The sequence below is a fragment of the Danio rerio genome, chromosome 17 (genome assembly GCF_052040795.2).
Source record: "Danio rerio strain M-AB ecotype USA chromosome 17, GRCz13ab, whole genome shotgun sequence".
Classification (NCBI taxonomy): Eukaryota; Metazoa; Chordata; class Actinopteri; order Cypriniformes; family Danionidae; genus Danio; species Danio rerio.
The window spans coordinates 9,975,169-9,992,074 of NC_141037.1; the positions used below are offsets into that span (position 1 = coordinate 9,975,169).

General features: G+C 36.9%; 1 protein-coding gene across 2 annotated transcripts; it reads right to left on the reverse strand.

The window, feature by feature from the left end:
* Positions 1-3,696: 3,696 nt before the first annotated feature.
* nkl.3 (NK-lysin tandem duplicate 3) lies at positions 3,697-11,043 on the reverse strand. Of its 2 annotated transcripts, none has more exons than XM_087288447.1 (4): positions 10,923-11,043; positions 10,728-10,789; positions 4,365-4,510; positions 3,697-4,060 (listed from the first exon to the last, which is right to left on the reverse strand). In XM_087288447.1, the coding sequence occupies exons 1-4, from the start codon at positions 10,963-10,965 to the stop codon at positions 3,985-3,987; spliced, it is 327 nt and encodes a 108-aa protein (XP_087144573.1). In that variant the 5' UTR covers positions 10,966-11,043; the 3' UTR covers positions 3,697-3,984. The 2 variants fall into 2 exon arrangements, with proteins under 2 accessions (XP_087144573.1, NP_001298722.1); NM_001311793.1 differs by having other exon boundaries at positions 3,902-4,060; positions 4,415-4,510; positions 10,923-10,965.
* Between the last annotated feature and the right edge of the window lie 5,863 nt (positions 11,044-16,906).

Sequence of the window (16,906 nt, forward strand, 5' to 3'; positions counted from 1 at the left end):
ACAATGTACATATAGGGTGGATATATATATAGTGTAGAAAGTGCAGTGTGACAGCGGCTGTAATCAGTCAGCATTAGCTGACTACAAGTTTTGAAATCCACACAAAAGATAGAATGTCTAAACTCTTGCACAGCCCATTTTTCAGATTTCAGATTCAATTTGATTTCTCATATAATATAATATATATATATATATATATATATATATATATATATATATATATATATATATATATATATATATAGTAACAAATTGGATATTTTTTGTTTTTCTCCTGTTGCGCTCAACAAACAAAAAATGAACAGAGAAGGGTCTCTGGACCTTAAGGTTAACTTTCTCCAAATTTCAGGAGGTAGATTATTGACTATATAATCATGCTGACACTACAAACCTCAAATTTGGTCTTTGCAATCAGAAATAATGTGCACCTAGCTGAGAGAGGTGGTGGGCCTGATCAACTCAATCTACTCTCTTACCTATTAGGCCGACCTTTGGCCAGCACCCAAATTTTGACTATAAAGGTGAGGGTTTCTTGCTGAAGCATTGGAAGCTCAGCCGTGGGATAAGCGCGCATCGCCCGGCATTCTCGGACACACGTGTTGGTTTTCCAATGTGACTGCAACGGGCTCCCCAGTCTTTGAAGAGGAAACGATGGCACGTCTCTGAGGTTGTATATACTTGTATCAAATTGCTTGAAGTTTTCATTATCTGTCTTTTATTCATGTAATCTCATCTTTATTTCGCATTGTAAGCCTTTTATGCAATTTTGTCATATTTTGATTAATGATGTTCATGAGTATGATTCATGATTATTGAATATTATTGTGATAATTGATATCAGCTGTGTGTACCAGCAATAAACAGTTGTGTTGCTTGATTAGTATGGTGTATGGACCATTATTGGTGCCTTCTCTTGTCGATTAGCACCACACTTGTCTCACTTGAGTAAAAATTTAAACCATACTAAAACCTTTTTGGTATGCTGAAACTATTTACATACTAAAATTTGGTACATACTAAAACATATATATATATATATATATATATATATATATATATATATATATATATATATATATATATATATATATATATATATATATATATATATATATATTAGTTGAAGTCAGAATTATTAGCCCCCCTTTGTTTTTTCCCCAAATGTTCGAAAATCTCACTCTTAAACACTCTACCTGCCTCTACTCCAATCGCTGGCAGACTGGTGTCACTATAATCTTTTTGATTGTGAACAACAGCAAGAAAAAAAATAAACAGTCCATTTAAATTATTACATTCAAAACAGAGAAGCAGATCGGTATGACTTTACCAAATGCCTCATGCTTGCCGTGCTAAAACATTTGCCATTGGTATGCAGAGGAATAATCTACTCTGAATGCTGCAGGTGTGAGAGACGGCTGTGGGGTACTGTGCTGCCTTGAGTGCTTTGAGGCAGGGAAGAGACCGACAACATCACCCGCAGCTCGTTGTCAAGAGTAATGTTAGGAAAGGCATCTTACAATTATTGTCACACAGAGACATTGTTATAGGTTATATGTGTGAAAATAGAAACAAATGATGGCTCAGCCGATGTAGCACTATGGTGCAGAGGTGCTTTTATTTACAGTGCAAAAAAAAACTAAAATGAAGTAGACAAAATATATATACAAAATGTTTTTGCTTTCCAGACTCAATACTTCTAAACGCCAATACGCCACTACTCACACTCCAAACTTCTACGACTCCTTCGTAGCTTGTAGATGAGACCTTCTTCCCTTTTTGCTGGGCCGTTAAATAGGTCCTCATTACCGCTACTACGTCTTCCTCCATGGTGGTTGCACCTTGTGGGTCTCAAGTAGGACTAGATTTAGCCCCCTTCTCACCGGTTACCTCCTCCTTCTCATCCACTGTGTCCCATGCAACATTTTCCATTGCTGTTTTTTTTTTCTGGGATCTCAGACCCTTCCTTGTCTGTTTTCCAGAATGCACTGATTTTCGACTTGCCATCCCACTTCTGACACCACTTGTTATGGAGACGACTTTTTTTCAGGTCTCAAACCTTTCAATGCTTCAAAAAAAATTAAAAATGGCAACGTTAAAATAGCACAATAGTGCAAAGCGTTTTTGTTTACAGTGCTCAGTGAAAAAATCCCCAAAATAATAACCAGCAAAAAAAAAAACATCTTTGCAAGACAAGTAGCTCTTGGCTTACGTTTTTTTTCTACGAATAAAGAAATATGTTTACTCAACTTACTGCTCCACACAACTCCACAACCTACTTCTACAGCCCACCAGCTGCAACCACCATAGAGGAAGATGTAGTAGCGATAATGAAAACCTTTTGAATGGGCCATCAAAAAAAGAAAGAAGGTCTTATTTATGAGCTACGGGGGAGTCGTAGGAGTTAGGAGAGTGAGTAGTGGCATAACGGTGTTTAGAAGTACTGAGCCTGGAAAGCAAACACTTTGTATATATTTGTTTTGTTACTTTACTGCCTTTATTTATTTATTTTGTTGTTTGTTTATTTTTGTATATATATTTTGTCCTATTTTTGGGGTGATTTTGGGATTGGCCTCTTTTGCACTGTAAAGAAAAGCACCTCTGCACCATAGTGCTACGTCAGCTGAGCCATCATTTGTTTCTTGTTTCACAGTTATAGACAGATTTTACAACATAGAAAATGTATTAAAGGGCTATATTATTAATATAGGCTTCTTGGCATTGGTCAGGGCCCCTTATTTCCCGGGGCCCTAAGCGGCTGCTTACCTTGCTTATTGGTTAAGCCCACCCCTGCACGCCCCCATACTGAATGTCAGGCCCGGATTGGCTAATCGGGAGAACCTGGAGAATTCCCTAGCTGCTTGCACTTTTTTCATTTAATTGTTTATTCGACCATAGCCACACTCTTTTTATTCATTAATTTGCCGCAGCTCCGCTCTTTTTATTTATTTTCTCGCAGCCCTGTGAGCAAAATGCAGCCCGCAGGTTAATGATCATTGTTGTTAGCACGTTAAGTTACGACGCTGCCGATCCGAGTTCGAACCTCACCAGAGTATAATATATATTTTTCATTTTCAGTTTTAAGAAGTAAAAACTGTTTGGGTTACTTATGTAGAACTTCAAAAACATTTGAAGTTGTAAAGCAGCTGTGTTCTTGAAAAAGACATGTTAGTGTTATTTGAAACTGAATTGGAAATAACGTTATTTTAATATAGTCAGTCGTCGACTGAGGTGGGCCGGTGTAAGGCTTGCAACTCGGAGTCCCACTCCGGCCCTGCTAAATGTATCCGCAAACCATGATTTTTCCTTCATCAAACTTGACTGGTTTCTGTGAGAATCTTGTGTCCATGCGGGTTCCAGTAGGTCTTCTGCAGTATTTGCGATGATTGGGATGCAGCTCAACAGATGATTCATCAGAAAAATCTACAGTCTGCCGCTTTTCTGAATGATCAACTAGAAGTCAAGTTATTATTTGTTGCTCTTACAACTGGGATCGATGACAAGACTTTTATCAGGTAGTGTAGTGTTTATGCAGATTACTTTATTGCTGCATATTTGGCTTAATTCCAGAAATTATGCGTTTGAGTTTTAAATGGGCTTGAGATATTGATGCATGTGTGGTGTGGTTGTGATGGAGAAGTCAAATACAAATTCAAGCATTGGTTCTATTTGTAAATGTATATCAACAACACATCAACCTTTGCTTCACACATTTTATTGCAGACAAAACGATGAGACAAACCCGCAGAAAGCTCATATATAAAATCACAATGATCACACCATTGGCTCCGGTGCACTCTGCTAAATTTGATCAGCTTTCCCAGCTAAAGCGAAACACTCTTTATGTCTTGCATTTCTTCAATGAATCAGTTGATTCTTCAGCATAATAAAGCCCAAAGGCTCATTAGCACACATGGAGATGAGAACAGATAGTTCTAGGACCATCAGTAGTGGAAAGTTCTTCGGTCAGAATGTCCATGTACTTTTTCACAAACCACCTGCACAGAGGTCTAAGGAACCCGATCCCATCACAGACCTGCGCCAGCTGATTTTTAATTTCCTCCTGTAACAAACCCAAGCAGAATTAACGTCAATTGTTTATATATTCCTGTATTAGAATAAGATCAATGTAATAATGAAATTGTTCACACAAAAATGTAATTATGTCATCATTCACTTATCTTGTTCTAACACAAAAGAAGATATTTTAAAGAATGTTGGAAAACGGTAACCATTGACATCCATAGTATTTGTTTTTAGTCTACTAGAGAAGTCAGGTTTTCAGCTTGTTTTCAAAATATCTTCGTTTTGTGATTTTGTGTAAGGTTTTAAAACCACACAAGAGTGAATAAATGGTGTTCATTTACATTTTTGGGTGAACGATCCCTTTAAAAGGGTGTTCTTTCTGAAGATTGACCTTATTTGCTGTATTGGAGATATGTTGCCTCAGCTTTCCCATGGCCCACTTGCAAGCCCAGCATAGTCCAGGCAGTTGTTCCTTTGGAATTTCGCCCTGACAAGAAAACATTAGACTCAATGTTTTGACTCCTAGAAACCGTTTCATAATTGAAAAACAAGCATATCTAGCTGTTTCAAAGCTGCATCTTTGTATCTTGCAAACACTCGATTTTACATCACACTGATAAAAATGATTCAAAGATGATTCCTGGGATTTACTAAATTTTTAAGAGGTTACAATTGATTTATTTGGGCAGAATTTTAACAAATAAGTTAAATTGAACATTTAATTGAATTTTAACGATCATGATGCAAAGTCTAAAGCGCAGGGCGCAAAAGCATTAAGGGCTTGTCCGAATCCACTTTTGCTATTTTAAGGACGGAAAAATATGGTTTGCACCCTGACGCATTGTCTAACAGCGTTGTGCTTATTCTCTTAATGAGTTATGGCTGCGTTTTGAGTATAACATGCAATAAACCAATCAGAGTCTCATCTTCCGAGTCAGTTGTGTCGCACTATGGTGTATTTGCTATTTGTAACAGTTAAACAAACCATCTGCAGCGTGAGGATAAGAACTATCATCTGCCATTCGGCCTCTTTATCTTTACTTGTACTCTTCACTTTACTCCTTTACTTTTGTCAATAAGGAAACAGTGTTGTACACACTCCACTGAAGACATCTATTAGCCTACATATTTAATTTCGTTCGGTAAGTTCAAGGATTTGTTTCAAAGCTATTTCTAAATTGAGTTCTAATTTCCAGCAAATTAATAAATGAACAATAATAAGGAAGTGTGGTCAAAAACTGAGTTAGACCCAAACACACGTCCTAATCTTATGCCCCACATGATGATGCAGATGTCTCCAAAACTTGACAGGTGGACAAATCTAAACCTGTTTTTATTAAAACAAATATAAATATGCATACGTAAGACCAGGGTTTAATTGGTCAAAGGCGGAGTCTATTTCAGTTCTTAAAAATAGCAACACTCCAACTATGCGCCCTAACACACCTTCTTTATAGACTGGCATACCCATGAGTCCACAATGTGGCGCGAATGGATTTGCTATTTAAATAATGTGACACAAAACGGGAAAATTACTGTGGTGCTGGTCTGAAAATAGCAACAAATCGTCCATAAACATGTTGCTTCTTATTGCGCAGAGTGTATGTAGTGTGTGTACTGTTTGTTTGGCATATTTATAGCTGCATAATCCACCCACATGAAAATGTACTAAAGTAATTCATATTAAATACTTAGGGGTGTCAAAATTATTATGTACTGACGTCATTTATCTCATAAAGCGCTCTGTCGCGAGGGAGGCGAGCGTGGGTATTCACAATACTCCAGGCGCCAGCTAAAATGCAGAAACTGTGCACAATTTCACTGTGTGTGTGTGTTTTGTGGACAGACTCTCCCTGACACTTACAGCAGAAGCCTCTATTTCTCTGTGATTGAGGGAATGAAAGTAAACTCCAATTCTCTTGCTCTCTCTCTCTCTCTGTGTGTGGCCCATTTCACCTGCTGGCGTGACTTTTCCTTCCCTCTCTTTTCCTCTCAGCTGTTACAGTGATACTTCTGGATATAGGTCTGCATTCCCACGGCTGTACCTGTGCATTGTTGCGGGACCCGACAAGATTATATTATAATAAATAAATAAATTAATATAAATTTCTGAATAAAGCACGGGAGCGGTTGGTAACTCTAGTGTAATTTTAAGGAGGATTTTTAGGAGTGGACGGTCTCCCAGTATCGCTCCCAAGCAAGCGTGCACGTGTGTGTGTGTGTGTTTAAAGACAGCTTGTTATAGTCACCCCCCAATATAAAACACTGTGTATGGAAAGCATCGTCAATGCACCGTGATGCACCGAGATATTGAATTGAACCGAATTGATGGCATAATAATCGTAACCGAATCGAACCGTGAGACCAGTATAGGTTCACACCACTATAAATACTATAGTGTTTTTAAACCATACTATAGTAAACCATACTATAGTGAGAAATAGTGTATTATATTGCATTTGCAACTCTTATTTAATGAATGCTGCAGCATACTGTAGTACTAAGAAAAAAACATTTTTTTACCATTGACTTCCATGGTGATTTGGAATATTTTGGAAGTCAATGGTTAAAAGTTTCTGACATTTTTCTAAATTTCTTTTCTTTTTTTCTTCCGTGATCATCAGAAAAAGGTTTGAAACCACTTGGGGGTGAGTAGTAGTATGTTTTTATTTTGGGCTGAACTAACCCTGTTAAAGTGATACATTGAGTGATCTATCTGAAGGATAGAACTGTCTCAGTTAGTTTGGGCAACTCTTCTTCATCTGTCATTCAATTAACATGTGGGGTTCCGCAGAGTTCAATACTGGGTCCTGTTTTGTTTTCCCTTTACTTACTTCTGTTAGGAAAAATTTGTGAAAAGCATGGCATAAATTACCATCTATATGCTGATGACTCTCAAATCTACTTCCCTATAAAATCTAGGGATCAATCCTCCCTTCAGGCTTTGTTTAATTGTTTGGCTGATGTGAAGTGTTGGTTCGCAAATAACTTTCTCCAACTGAATGAAGACAAGTGCGAATTCATTGTTTTTGGCCAAAAAGGTTCAGATTCTAATGGCAATCTGTAATTGCTTCCTGGGAAAATACATTCCTTTGTAAAGAGTCTTGGTGTCATCTTTGACTCTGAGCTAAAGTTTGATTGGCAAATTAATGCGGTTGTCAAAAATAGTTTTTTCTATTTTAGATATATTGCCAAGCTGAAGTCTGTCCTTTCTTTCAGTAATTTGGAGAAGGTTGTTCATGCTTTCATCTCTTCTCGTCTGGACTATTGCAACACATTGTATTTGGGTGTGAGTCAGGCCTCTCTCTCGCGACTGCAGCTAGTCCAGAACGCTGCTGCCAGGCTCTTAACAGACACAAAAAATGAGAACACATTACACCTGTACTTGTTTCTCGACACTGGCTGCCAATCCAGTTTAGAATTCAGTACAAAGTTCTGTTGTTTGTTTATAAATCCCTCCATGGCCTGGCCCCTGAGTATATTTCTGAGCTAATTATTATGCACCAAACTGTGAGATCTCTTCGCTCTATGGACCGTCTCTATTTGCAAGTTTCTAGATCACGCTTAAAATGTCGAGGTGATAGAGTTTTCTCGGTAGCAGCTCCGAGACTTTGGAACGATCTTTCACTCTCTTTAAGAACAGCTCCAACTTTTGAGTCTTTTCAGAGGTCACTGAAAACACACTTATTTTCTTTAGCTTTTAATCATGTGATGTGAGTTTATGTATTTTGGTTTTAAATATATTTACATGCATTTCAAGAGTTCCCACTTAGATATGCTTGGCATTTAAAGCAGGTTTGGCATGCTGTCCTGGGAGAGAACCCTGAGCTCAGAGATATAGTCAATAAGCATATCAGGGGATCCGAGATCAGGAAGGTCTCGATAGCTCCCCCTTTAGAAAAAAGGGGGGGAAAGGAGGAGATGGGTTGGAAGGGGGGATTCTTCCAAAACGAAGATAGAGCAGTAAGGAGAAAATGATCCATTTATAGTAAGCTAGGATCGCTCTGATTGGATTTTTACTGATTAAGGATGAATGGCCAGCAGTGCTCAATCATATCACGTGCTCCTCTCGAAATTAGTTTATGAAACTTCACTTTATGTTTTATGCACAGCACTTTGGTAATCATTGTGGTTTGTGAAAGTGCTCTAGAAATAAATTGAGTTGAGTTGAGAGTTGAGTTGAGTGTGTAAACCTGTTGTAACTTGGACATGTTAAGTTGACTGAACATAATATTGATAATTATGCACACGATTAATTTACTTAATTTTTTAAAAGTAAAGTCAACTAATCACTTTAAAAGCAGCTCACCTTTTAAAACTTTTTTTTAAAAAGTAAAGTCGCTGTAAAACTTATCTAGTTAGAGTTAAAATAATTTTTTTATTAACGGGTTTACTCACTTTTTCATTTCTTGTTTTAGTTTATAGTGAACTGATAAACTAATAAATAATTTAGTACACTTTAGATTTTAGCTCAGTGAACTTTGGTTTGTTTTAGTATAATATATAGTGGTATTTATTATAAATTTCTATAGCAGTTTTTTTTTTCATGTGGGATTTTTTTATAGTGGTCATGAAAAATACTAAGAAATCTGGAAATTATTAAAATCCTCAAGGAAGTCTGGAAAAAAAATTGTACTGAATATGAAGTAATTAGTGATCTGCAACTGTTAGTGTATATATATATATATATATATATATATATATATATATATATATATATATATATATATATATATATATATATATATATATATATATATATATATATATATATATATATATATATATATGTATATATATACTGTATATATTATAACATTATAACAGTTAATTTGTTTGTATTAACATGTTTGTTGCAACTATAATTAATAAAATTACCACAAATTACCAGTACTTAATGGTTTAAAAACACTATGTAACAATATAAAAACATATATATATATATATATATATATATATATATATATATATATATATATATATATATATATATATATATATATATATATATATATATATATTATTTACTATAGTATTTGACGTAGGAAAGCATTAATAAAAAAGTTTTTAAAAAATTAAGCAAATAAATACTATTCAATTGATGGAGTAAAATATTATTATAGTGTTATACATTTATTAAATGTAAAAAAATAGATATTATTGTTTATTTTTGCAAAAAGTAATAACTTTGCATTTTCATTTTTAATTTCAGCTCCATCAAATGTTTCAATAGCAATCGAACAATGTAAAATGACAAATTTCTAAAAGTTTTGAATATCTGTTATTATTAATGGCAATATGCATTAATTTAATAAAACATCTTAATCAAAACACTGCAGACTGTGGAAGTGAAAAATAAGGTTTGTCTATTAGCAGTGGGACATAAATAACAGTGTTACTTTCGTTCCCACAGGAAATCTTAAACCTGATTTACTTTTAAAAAGACATTTCAAACCTGAACATTTGTTATTGCACTAAATAATAACCTGTAAATTGATCATTAATGTGATGCATGACAAGAAAAACACAACTTAAGAAAATATAATCGCTACAATTATGTACTCTCTGCACTTAAAAGACTGAAATTGGGAGCTAACTGATCCCAAAATCAGCTGATATTTGGCAGATCCATCAAGGGTTGCATCCATAATAGGCTGTTATATCCTGGAAAGCAAATGTTAACAGGGCTTCGAGAAAATAGCTTTACTTTTATCTAGGGCTGGGCGATATGGCAAAAAAAAAAAAAAAACTTGATTTTTTTTTTATAAAGTTTGACCGATTCACAATTTCGTGTTGAGAGATCGAGTTTATCGAATTGATAAGAGAATATGTCTTGACAATCCACACAGACGTGACTTAGTAAAGCGTGAAGTCATGTAGGATTTTACGTGTTGCATTAGTGAATGTAAATCCCCTCGTCAGGCAGTGCTGGAGTAGCGTGAGAAAGTGGACCAAAGCGCGTTTGATGCAAAGGTATTAACAAAAGAAAAATACGCAACTTAAGATAAATGCTTGTATTTGTTGTATTTACACCAGCTCTGCGATGCATGCCCACAACTTCATGAATTTGGTGTTCAGGCTGTCACTACCATTGAAACCCAGACAGGGAGTTAGGCAGAGTATACAGAGAGTGAACCAAAGCGCATTGGTGCAATTATAATGTATCTAATGTTTGGTTTTTTTTATAAAAAAATTGCGATTCCTCAATTTAATTGAAAATTAAATCGTCTTAAAACATAAATTTGAATTAATCGAAAATATAAAATAAATCGAACAGCCCTACTTTCATCCCACTGCAAACCAATAACTGCCATTTGATATTAAACACTATTACATTAAACATTATTATAGTCAGGGCAATCCAGGGTATGTTATTTCCAGTTAACAACCGCTTAACAACTATACTTTTGGTCAAATATGAGATTGTATCAGATATGTTTCAAATCATAATTTTGTACCTATTATTGCACTATTATTTTTGTAATTAGAATTTACCTTTTTGTTTGGTGTGTTACTTTTGTCCCACGTTACCTTCGTCCTTGCTTTATATTTATTTATATTAAGTTAATCGTAAAATGTATAGTGCTAATAAAGTTGGCATGGGAATAAACCTAAAGACAATACCAACGACACTTATCTTACATGCAATTACATGTAGGTAAAATAAAGATAAAAAAATGAGATCATAAGTGATATTGACTCACAGAGCCTTCAAAGTCAAATTCCGGAAAGGGTTCTTTGTGCATCTCCAAGTGAGCAGCACAAGCTGTAAGGAAAAAGATTTAACACATATAAACGTTAAACTAAGAAAATAGGATGAATAAAAATGCATTATGGGCACATTAAAGATGGTTAAGACAGACTAATAGACTGATATAAGTGAATCTGCCGATTTTTACCAGAGGAGATGAGCAGGGTGAGCAGGACGATACCGCGCAGCATCTTGTTTGCCAAAGAGTTGAAACAGAATGACACTGAAAGGTCTTGTTTAGATAAGTTTTTACGACTACGTTCAACCAAAACCCAAACACATTGCGAAGTGAGATCTATTTAAAAACTTGACAACTCTTAACACCTTGACTTGATAGCAAAAAGAAACAAACAGTTTTTTTAATCTTCCTGTATGTTATACTTACTGTAAGTTATAATGCATACAGTGCATCCTGAGTATTTATAGCTTCACATTTTTAATGTTACAGCCTTATTCCTAAATGGATTAAATTGATTTATTTCCTCAATTCTACACACAATACCTCATACTGACAATGTGAAAGAAAACACAGTTTTTGGAATTGTTGCAAATTTATTAAAAATAAAAAACCCTGAAAAATCAGATGTACAGAAGTATTCACAGCCTTTGCTCAAGACTTTGTTGATGCACCTTTGACAGCAATTACAGCCTCAAGTCTTTTTGAATATGATGCCACAGGCTTAGCTCACCTGTCTTTGTGAATTTTCGCTTATTCCTCTTTGCAGTACCTCTCAAGCTTTATCAGGTTGGATGGGAAGCGACAGTGTACAGCCATTATCAGATCTCTCCAAAGATGTTCAATAGGATTTATAGATCTGGGCTCTGGCTGGGCCACTCAAGGACATTGACATTGGCTTGACATTGAGTTGTTGTGAAGCCACTACATTGATATTTTGGCGATGTGGTTTGGGTCATTGTCCTGCTGGAAGATGAACCGTTGCCCCAGTCAGGTCAAGAGCACTGTGAAGCAGGTTTTCATTCAGGATGTCTCTGTACATTACTGCATTCATCTTTCCCTCTATCCTGACTAGTCTTCCAGTTCCTGCTGCTGAAAAACATCCCCACAGTATGATGCTGCCACCACCATGCTTCACTGTAGGGATGGTATTAGCTTGGTTATGAGCGGTGCCTGGTTTTCTCCAAGTGTAACGCCTGGCATTCACTCCAGAGAGTTAAATTTTTAGTCTCATCTCAGAATTTAGTTTCTTATGGTCTGAGAGTCCTTCAGATGCCTTTTGGCAAATTCCAGGCGAGGAGTGTCTTCCGTCTGGCCACTCTACCACACAGGCCTGATTGGTGGATTGCTGCACAGATGGTTGTCCTTCTGTAAGGATCTCCTCTCTCCACAGAAGAACGCTGGAGCTCAGACAGAGTGACCATCGGGTTATTGATCACCTCCCTGACTAAGGCCCTTCTCCTGGTGGTTCCAAACATCTTCCCCTTACGGATGATGGAGGCCACTGTGCTCATTGGAACTTACAGAACAGCAGAAAATTTTCTGTAACCTTCACTAGCCTTGTGCCTCGAGACAATATTGTCTCTTTTGTGTGGGTTTAAAAATCTGTAGTGAGCTAATGCTGATTGATTACAACACAAAATTGGCACACTTCACATTCCACCCTAGACTTACCATAGACTTTCATTCATATGTATGCATATGCGACAGATTGCAAATGCAAGCTCATGCGAAAAGTTTTGCAGTTCGATGCATTGCAAAATTCAAGTTCAGTGAACTCTGACCTGTGAAATTGCATCATGTGACTTCGTGAGACCAATCGAAGATCAAAACATGACCTCTCAGGACAGAAATTTAAAATATGGACCAATTGCTTTTTTATCTTTAATGTCTAATCATCTTGTTTAACCCCGCCATTTTTTATAGCACTGTACGACAAAATTTTGCATGCTCAAACTCTAGTGTAACTGCGGCATAACAATCCCAAGACAGGTGCAACCAATCATAAAAAAGGATATTTAAGATAGCTGATTGCTAATTGTGCTTCTCATCAATTGTGAACCAGAAAATAGCAACATGGGAACCTCAAAAGAACTTCCTAATGACTAAAAAACTAGGATAATTCACCAACATGAACTAGGAGAAGGATGTAAAAAGCTATCACAAAGGTTTAAAGTTTCTATTTCTACGGTCAGAAATATAGTAAGAAAATGGAAGGCCTCAGGAACAGTTCTTGTGAAGGAAAGATGTGGTAGCCTGAGAAAAATGTCTGTAAGACAAAGAATGGTTAGAATGGTCACAGACAAAACACAGACATCTAAAAAGAGCTTCAGGAATGTCTTGCTCCTGATAATGTCATTGCACATCAATCTAGAGCCAAGCGCATTCTTCACAATGAACAGCTCGATGGAAGGTGATGCAGAAGAAGCATTCTGCCAACAAGAGTCATTTGAGGTAAGCAAAGGCTCATCAGGGCAAGCCTGAATCATTTTGGGAAACTATACTGTGGACAGATGAAACTAAGATCGAGTTATTTGGTCACAACCACAAGTGCTTTGCATGGCGGAAAAAGAACACTGCATCCCAGGAGAAGAACCTGCACCCTACTGTAAAATATGGTGGAAAGTCCATCATGCTGTGGAGATCTGTGGCAAGCACAGGTACTGGAAATCTTGTCAGAGTTAAAGCTCACATGGATGCACCCAGTATCAGCAGACTTCTGAAGGACAATGTTCAGGAATCAGTCAGGAGGTCAAAGTTATGCCAGGATTGGATGTTTCAGGAGGACAATAACCTAAAGCACAGTTATAGATCTACCAAAGAATTCATACAATGTTCTGGAATGACCATCCCAGTCCCCAGACTTGAAAATCATAGAAAAACTATGGATTGATTTGAAAAAGGGCCATTCACGCTCAGCACCCATCATACCTGACTGGAGAAATGTGGTAAGGAAGAATAGTCCAAAATGCCTTCAGCAAGGATTCAGGCACTATAAGAAGCATCTACAAGCTGTTATTTCAGCAAAAGTTTTCTCTAAATAATATTGATATCATTATTCTGTTGGGGTGCCCAAATATTTGCACTTGTCTGTATTTGTTATGATTTAAATTGCATTAAATCTGTTGATTAAATAAATGTCATGTCAGATTTGAAATGTTGTTTATTCCCTAGGGTATAAAATATATTCAAATGAAATTGTTGCTTTGAAAGGCCAGCAGACTATGACTTTCAATTATGATAATTATCAGGGCTGCCCAAACCTTTGCATAAAACTGTGTATCATTATGATGATATGAGATTGCTGGATTTGTCAGCTGCTTTTGACACTGTAAACCCCCAGATCCTGCTATCAACGCTTGAGTCACTGGGCTTTGCAGGCACTGTTATTCAGTGGTTCAGATTTTACCTCTCTGACAGGTCTTTCAGGGTGCCTTGGAGGGGGGAGGTGTCCAACCTACAGCATCTAAACACTGGGGTACCACAGGGCTCTGTTCTTGGGCCACTTCTCTTCTCCATCTACACGACATATTTATAAGCAGACATCCAGAAACATGGATTTTCCTACCACTGCTATGCTGATGATACCCAGCTATACCTCTTTTTTCACCCTGATGATTCCAGCTCGCATCTCAACCTGCCTGTCAGACATTTCACACTGGATGAGAGATCATCATCTTCAGCTTAACCTCTCGAAAACGAAAATGCTTGAAGTTTCTGCCAACCCGACTCTACACCATAACTTTTCAATCCAGATGGATGGGGCAACCATTACTGCATCCAAAACAGTGAAAAGCCTTGGAGTAACGATTAATGAACAACTAAACTTCTCTGACCACATTTCAAGAACTGCTCGATCTTGCAGATTCGCACTCTATAACATCAGAAAGATCCGACCCTTCTTATCTGAACATGCAGCTCAACTTCTTGTTTAAGCTCTTGTTCTCTCCAGATTGGACTATTGCAACTCTCTGCTAGCCAGGCTTCCAGCTAACTCTATCAAACCTCTTCAGATGCTTTAGAACGCATCAGCACAAGTGGTCTTCAATGAACCTAAAAGAGCACATGTCACTCCGCTGCTCATCCGTTTGCACTGGCTGCCAGTTGCCGCTCGCATCAAATTCAAAGCTCTGATGTTTGCTTATAAAGTGACTTCTGGCTTTGCTCCTTCTAATCTGCTCTCACTTCTGCAGATGTATGTGCCCTCCAGAAACTTGTGTTCTGTGAATGAATGTTGCCTCGTGGTTCCATCCCAAAGAGAGAAGAAATCACTTTCCCGAACTCTCGCGTTCAATCTGCCCAGTTGGTGGAATGAACTCCCTAACTGCATCAGAATGGCAGAGTCACTCGCTGTCTTCAAGAAACGACTAAAAACTCAACTATTTAGTCTCCACTTCCCTTCCTAATCTGCAATTGCCTCTCTGGTTCTACCGCTAACTGTACTACAAAAACAAAATTACTAATGTTTTGCTTCTTAAACTTTACATACCTGAAACTTGCCTACAGCACTTATTCATTGTTGCTCTTATAGTTGTGTAAATTGCTTCCTTGTCCTCATTAGTATGTCGCTTTGGATAAAAGCGTCTGCTAAATGACTAAATGTAAATGAGATGATCATATCATGATATGATATTTTTGTCATATGATCCAGCCCTTGCAACAACACAACACAATGTTTTCACACTTCAACCACCACACAGACACGACCCACAGACACCTAAACCCCTCCACACGTTTTCATGGCTTGTCACTAGCTCTCATTTCCTTTCAAGCAGTTTCTCAAGAAAAATATGCTACTGATATGTTTTCTGGTATAAAGTGAGAAGATTTATAGTAAACATAGAGCCAATATTGTAAATTATAGATCTAATAATAGGACACATTTTTCAGCTCAAAATACCACACAAATAATGCTTAATAACTCTTTAAAATGTCCCTTTTAGGCTTTGATCCTAATTGTGCCATTTTGGTGACTGTCACTTTAAATTCAAATGAGATTGTGCTCTTTTCATAAGAGGGCGGAGCTACAAAGGCCTATGTGTCTGCATAACAGCAGTTTCAAAAACAAGACTAACTTCCTATGCTAATGAGGGAGAGATTGTCACTAATGGGCGGGGCTTTCTCTCTCTGATGACACATACAAGAGGCGAATGTCATTCAAGCGCCATTATAAAAAATAAAATTTATAGATTTTTTTATCATTAGAGGCTGGCTATCTTTACACGCTTTTACCACACAACTGTTTATACCCCTTATTTAAGGGCACCTACTTTACCTCTTTTACAAGATGTAAGACAAATCTTTGGTCTCTCCACAGTGTGTCTGTAAAGTTTCAGCTCAAAATACTCATCAGATCATTTATTATAACATTTAGAATCTGCCCATTTTGGTGTCGCATTACATTGTAGCTGTTTTTGTAGTCTGTGGCTTTAAATGCAAGCGAGCTGCTACTCCCCGCCTGTTTCCACATGCGCGTCTACTTCTCATCATGTGTTACGTCAGATAAATAGCAGTCAGTGACAGAGACCGACTCGGATGAAGCTTAATTACAGCTCATTAGTCAAATACCAAGTAAGTTTATATGATTTATTTGTTGTGCAGTTTATTCAAGCCTTTCTGAAATGATGAGTCTCACACAAATGCTGTTTGCAGTACACACACACACACGCACACACATTAGCAGTTACTGACACCATTCAACGATGGTGATTATAGCAGTTGAGAATTGCATAGCAATTTTATTTCTTTATTACAAACATGCTCTGTTTTATAAATGTTTTAAAACCCTAACCCTAACTTATAAAACATATAAAAATCACAGAGAGGTGTGACAAATATTTGAAACCCAGGATATTTGCAAACAAAATTGTAACATTTTTTTTATGTTACAGCCTTATTCCAAAATGGATTAAATTAATTTATTCATTCATTTTCTTTTCAGCTTTGTCCCTTTATTAATCTGGGGTCACCAGAGCGGAATAAACCGCCAACTTATCCAGCATATGTTTTACACAGCGGATGCCCTTCAGGCTGCAACCCATCTCTGGGAAACATCCACACACACTCACTCACACTCCTACACTATGGACAATTTAGCCTACCCAATTTACCTGTACTGCATGTCTTTTTACTGTGGGGGAAACCAGAGCACCTGGAGGAAATTAATTTATTTCCTC